Source organism: Durio zibethinus, chromosome 23 (genome assembly GCF_047325235.1).
Source record: "Durio zibethinus cultivar Kanyao isolate XHJ-2024 chromosome 23, ASM4732523v1, whole genome shotgun sequence".
NCBI classification, from domain to species: domain Eukaryota; kingdom Viridiplantae; phylum Streptophyta; class Magnoliopsida; order Malvales; family Malvaceae; genus Durio; species Durio zibethinus.
The window spans coordinates 18,689,596-18,695,814 of NC_143184.1; the positions used below are offsets into that span (position 1 = coordinate 18,689,596).

At 28.4% G+C, this 6,219-nt stretch overlaps 1 protein-coding gene across 1 annotated transcript; it reads left to right on the plus strand.

Moving 5' to 3' along the window:
- The first annotated feature begins 2,093 nt into the window (after nucleotides 1-2,093).
- Nucleotides 2,094-3,066, plus strand: LOC149512370 (uncharacterized). Its single transcript, XM_089752861.1, has 3 exons — nucleotides 2,094-2,463; nucleotides 2,572-2,640; nucleotides 2,756-3,066. The coding sequence occupies exons 1-3, from the start codon at nucleotides 2,407-2,409 to the stop codon at nucleotides 2,828-2,830; spliced, it is 201 nt and encodes a 66-aa protein (XP_089608987.1). The 5' UTR covers nucleotides 2,094-2,406; the 3' UTR covers nucleotides 2,831-3,066.
- Nucleotides 3,067-6,219: the final 3,153 nt, after the last annotated feature.

Consider the following 6,219-nt stretch of genomic DNA (forward strand, 5'->3'; position numbering starts at 1 on the left):
ATAGAACGGACTATGCTGATGTAGATCTTTGTGGACTAATAGCTAAACAGTATATCAAATTCTAACCTTATCATTTCTTACCAACTGTATGATTGTGAAATTTTTTTAATAATTTTTTTATGAGAGCAAATGTTTATTATTCTTAATTGGAAATGAATGGCGATACATGTCTTATTCTCTTTTCTTTTACCAAATGAAATTCACATGTTTAAAATAAGATTAACAATTCAATGAAGGGATTCTATTTGGATTTCTCTTAAATTTATTTTTTTAATGGATTTTTTCCAAATGAAACTAATTATAATCTAAAAATAAGATTGACAAGCCCTTGGAGAAATTATATCCTTATGAACCTAGATATGATTTTTATTATTAATTTCCATAAAAGATATGCATTTAATGAAAAACTTTATTGGATTACCAGAAAGAGGTAATCTCTCTAGCTGGCAATGGCATATCTCTTACAAACAAATACGTTGATTCTGGCCGTATTTGAGAGTCAAAGCAAGCATGCAACTAAGAAATAGAAAAAAGATGAATTATTTATTTAATGAGCACATGAAATTCATATCTTTTATTTTTATGTATGTATTCTGTAAGCATTATCAGCATCTATTTGGATATTTCCATTCTTATCCAATACACCCTGCAATCGTCGAATAATTAATGACATGCATGTTTCAAGGAAAACAACTTAAATTTCAATACTCCTTAAATTATTATCTTTGAGATTTTATTTCTAAATCTCTTTTCCGTGGGTTTTTCAGCATCTGCTTTTAATGTGGTGATAAAATAAATTTTATATTCATTACAGATAATATAGACAATAATTTTACATATTTTTAATAAGGCATAAGTGTGAAAATAAAAAAAATTATAAATGTTAAAATTTAAATTTTAATTAGATATCACTTTTTAAATATTACAACATTAATCACTTGAAACTTTTACATGTATATTACTAATTGCTTTATTTTAGAATGAATATGTATTTTAAAATTTATGTTACCTAATTCCGTCTGTAAGTTTTTACAACCATTCTTCAAATATAAGAATCCAAAAGTTCAACGGAATCTTTCATGTTATATTGAAATTTTATTTTGAATTTAAAATTTAATTTAATTAATTTATATAATTATTTTTAAGATATGATATTTAATAAATATAAAATATAAAATTTAATATTTAAAATTTAAATTTTTTTCACTTATCTCAACTATGGTACCCTTTGTATATATATAAAAAAAACTTACTTTTTGAATAAAAATTCTTTGATTTTGAAAATTCAAATTCCAATTCTACTCATGTACCTTTTTCTTTTAAAGGAGATAAAACTTTATGCAGAAAACTTGTATATACCATATTTGATGGGACATAAAAGCTTCTTCATTCACCAAACTAATTGGACAGCTGTATTCAACCAGATGGCAACACTAAATATGTATTTGTTAGGATTTTTTTTTTTTTTTGATCATTCAAGGTAAGGTGTTTTGATGTTTTTTTTTTAAATTATTTTGATTATTAAGTCAAGCAACTGAATATAATTTTTGTTGAGATATTATTATTGGTATTTAAGCCTTCTTTCTTATCTCAGGGTAGGGGGAGATATGAAAGCAAAGAAGGATGCCTAGTAATGGGTCGAAGTCGACACAGAATCAGAGCCTAGCATTATGCCATTCGACAACAGTATTAAGAAATGGTTTGCAGTGGAGGACAGCATATTCAAACCATCACTCTATGCTACCTACTACCTGAAAGATATCATTGAAAAGGTTAATGCGACCAATTTTTAAATAATAATTCATTTAAAGTTAATAAATTGATTTAAATTTCAATTTAAATTTCGATGTAACTGATTATAAATAACTTAAATGCAAAATAACTTGAGTTTAAAGAGCTCAACTTGAATCTTGTCCGTTCAATTGCCACCATAGATGCATTCTTGGAACCAAGGTTTTAAATTTTTTTTGGGGGTAAAATAACAAGGTTTTCAATGAACACATCGTATAGGCAGCTCTTTAATTTTCAAAATACATATATATCAAGGTACAAGATCAAATACACCGTAACATAATAGCTTTTGAAGTCCAAAGTAGTACTATTACCTCAAAGCTATATAGCAAAGTTATCATGAATGTTGTAAATGTGCACAACCATCATCCAATGCAAAGAATCTGTCCAAATACCAAACTCTAAAACCGCAACCAACTTTGAATTGAATGATGAATTAAGCGAATATATAGTATCCCTGGTCTATAAGCTGAACCAATCATCGGAAAACCCTCCATCTACCGTCACACTTGTCTTGCAATGGACTGTTGCTGTTAGTGTATATATCTGTTGCATCACCAAAAATTAAGCATCTAAGATTTACTTGGCTAGTAGTGTTTTTGTTCTTTGAAGAAAATGAACCAATCCCAGAATACAAGCTTCCAAGCTGGCGAGGCAAAGGGCCAAACTCAGGTGAGTGAATCTGTTTCGTGGCATGGATGAACAGCACAAATATGAATCATAGTTGGTTTACATTATTCATTGTCATTTGTGCTAACTGTTTGCATTTTCTTTTCTCAGGAGAAGACCAGCCAGATGGCAGACAAGGCTAGGGATACTGCACAATCTGCTAAAGAATCATGCCAAGAGGTCCAAGCTTTTTTTTTTTTTTTTTTTTTTTTTTTCATTTTGATAGCTTTGGATAAGTTGAGTAGATGCAAGAAAATTATCTCCTTGTGAGTGTTGAATTAGAATTGTTTCGCAGGCTGGTCAGCAGATGAAGGCTAAAGCACAAGGGGCTGCTGATTCCATGAAGGATTCAATGGGGATGAACAAATGAAACTGCCGGTTGATCCCACCACACCCTACCCTGGGCACTTTGAGCTTTTGATTTTTCTGTTTCTTTTGGCAACATTTTCTTCATTTTGCTCATGTTTCCTTCGAGCTACTTAGAAGTGGTAAGAGATAATAGGAAAAGTTTCCTATTTCTGCCCAGAATAGAATAATACAAACGATCCAGTTGCTAGAAAAACTCTTGTCCATTTGTTGCCTTTAATAACCCATGGGACAAATTATTCAAAACATATGAAGGAACAATATATATATATGTGTGTGTGTGTGTGTGTGTGTGTGTGTGTGAAGGCCTGACATATGCTAAAACTTTTAAATAGCCTTTTCACTACCATTATTATCCAAAGTAAACACATCCATGTATAAAATAAGATCTCACTCCTAAATAAAAGAAATTATCAGATATTCTTCAGCACCATTGCAATACAAAGTCTCAAAAGTCTTTCCCTCACATAATTAACTTTATCTGGAGGTAAATATTTGTAAGAAACTAAACGGTGTTTGGAACTTAAAATGTCTTGGGCTCTGCTTTGCCGTTGCATTCTTACTGATTTCCGATGGGGTTTCTTATAGAAGAAAGAAAGCATCTCGTTTATAAAGTAAATAGATTGATAGAGAAAGACAAGATGAATAATACGTAAAAGTATTAAAATGTATTCAAATTATCTTCAGGATATAAACGAATCAAATAAAAATGAATCTTGTTGTGTCCATAATTTATTTAACTAATGAATATTGAAATAATGTTTGTAATTTCGTTTGCTGATCTTCATGAATGAACAGGAATCCAACTTGTTCATAAACGGTTTTGTTTATTGAACACTTTGTTTTTTTTATACCTTTGGATGTATACAATTGAACATGAACAAATTTTATTATGTTTATAACCTATTTACTTAATTAATAAATTTTAAAATATTATTCATAATCATTTTTTAAATTTAATAAATAACTATGTTCACAAACTGATTTTCAAATGTTTTATGCATTTACACCCTTAATTATCTTATGACTACATTAAAAACACATGTATAATATTTCTGAATATATGTTATTGTTGATATAGATATCTAGAAATTTTAATACTACAATAATATATTGAAACCGCAAGTCAAACAACATCCAGTCATATTTTGTACATCTAGAGTAAACCTATTCATGGGTCGAGTGATCACTCGAACTTGAAAAAACATTTAAAATTTTGAAAGATTTGGACATGAATATTAAGCCCATTAAATGAGTTGGACAAATAAATGAAATTCGATCAAAAAATAGAATAACCTTGGGTCTCATTATTTAAGGCCTAAGCTTGGCCTAACCTAGCCTAAAATTTTTAAAAATATATTTTTATTATGGCTAAATGCTCAAATCAGGATTAAATGTTTGGGTGGTTACTTAATTAAAGACCAAATGTTTTAATTCTCACAAATAAGGATCAAATAGTATTAACTTGTAATAATGTAGGATTTATTTTAATGGTAAAAGGAATGTGTATATTACGCACTATTATAATGAGTAAAAAGAATTGTAAACAAATAATTAGGTAAATTCATGTTGATTTAGAATTTTTTATTACAATTCTGAAAAAAAGAAAAGAAATGAAAAGTTTTTTAGCAAAAAAAAAAAAAAACATTTAATCCAAATAAAAAAAAAACTAAAAAGTCCCAAACTTAGAGCAAATCGCCCTTAACCCTAATCACCCATACAAGTTATTTCAAACACTAATTCAATTTCATTTGTTAATTTCTATGAGCTAAACATTTTTTTAAACCCTATTTTAAGCTAACCAATATTCAGTTCAATCAATTACACCTCAAGAATTGATTCTTTTTAGGGTTCAATTGATTGAGCTTCAAAAATTTAAAATGTTAGTTGTTATTTTTTTGTTAAATTTGTGTAAGGTGAATAATATGTACACATATTTTGGGTTTTGTTGTTTTTCATAGTTAGCCATTTTATGGTTAAGGGTTTTTTGTTATTCTTCAAAGTTAGGCATATTCTTGTTTAGGATTTTCTATAGTTCTTCATTTTTAGGCATATTCTGATTTATGGTTTTTTGTTGTTATTCTTAATTGCTCAAATTTATAGTTAAGGTTTTTGGCTGTTGTTCTTAATTGCTTAAATTTATATTTGAGGTTTTCTGCTGTTGTTCTTAATTGGTCAAAATAATAGTTAAGATTTTCTACTATTGTTCTTAATTGCTCGAAATTATAATTAGGGTTTTCTACTGTTATTATTAATTACTCGAATTTATAGTTAAGATTTTTTTTGTTTAGACATAATTGTTTATATAGCCTTTTGATTCTTGCCCATTACTCAGGCCTCCACTACTGCTAGCATAAGTGATCACCCATCATTGTTGTCTTAATTTATAACATAAGTGAGGCCAATTAATTAGCATAAAAAATAAATGTTATTTTATACAAAATAAAAAAATAACAATTCATGGTAGCTAGGATTATAAATAGGATTAAGTATGAAAGGTAACCAAGCTTAAGTATAAGTATGATCATAACTTCACCAGAACTAGCAATAAAACTAGCCACAAAATCACCAGAAAGATAAGTTTAAGTATAAGCATGATTACAACTTCGTGTCCATTTTATAAATTATCTTGCCAAAAACATTACCAAATAACAACATCAAGTCAATCATGTGAATTCTAATTCTAAAAATAAAATAACAAAAGAAAAACACGCTAAACTTTTAAGCCAGAATGTGCACATAAAAGACCTATTGTAAAAGAAAATTACATTTCAAAGAAAGACCTTCGGTTATAACAAAGTAAAAGCTTATAACAGAAATTTTATAACAAAGTAAAAGATTATAATAGAAATTAGATGATAATGTAAGGGTCATGCATACTTAAGCTAATTGTAATTGTTATTGTCAAGGATTTAGGGTTTCTTATAACACTTATAACATAAATTTTTGCTAAAAATAATGTTTATAGCACTTATCAACTGTTGTTGCTGGAATTTAGGATTTATTGTGATAGAATTTAATTTTTTTTAGTTTTGTAATATGAGTTTTGATTATTGTATTCTATAATTTTACTATGCTAGGGCATTTGTTGGTAAAGGTCATAATTGTCATAACGGTTTTGGAGTCACCCGACGAATTTGAAAACGAAAATAAAAGAACGAAAAACGAAGTCGCCACCAATCTCTTATGGCTAGGTGTAATTGGCCACCTATCAAAACATATCCTTTTAATGAAATCTCAAAATTAATTAAAATTTATTAAAAGGATAATTTTAGGGTCTGCGTAACAGTTTGGGTTCGGTAGTCGGTTACGTGTGGGGAAGGATTAGCACCCCCACAGCACCCATTTAAAACGATACCAATTAACTACGTGTTATCCTTTAATTTTGATGAA

Coding starts and splice junctions, on each gene's coding strand:
- LOC149512370 (XM_089752861.1), top strand. CDS start 2,407: ATGAACCAATCCCAGAATACAAGCTTCCAAGCTGGCGAGGCAAAGGGC. Junction 2,464..2,571: donor AGGCAAAGGGCCAAACTCAG/GTGAGTGAATCT, acceptor TTCTTTTCTCAG/GAGAAGACCAGCCAGATGGC. Junction 2,641..2,755: donor CTAAAGAATCATGCCAAGAG/GTCCAAGCTTTT, acceptor ATTGTTTCGCAG/GCTGGTCAGCAGATGAAGGC.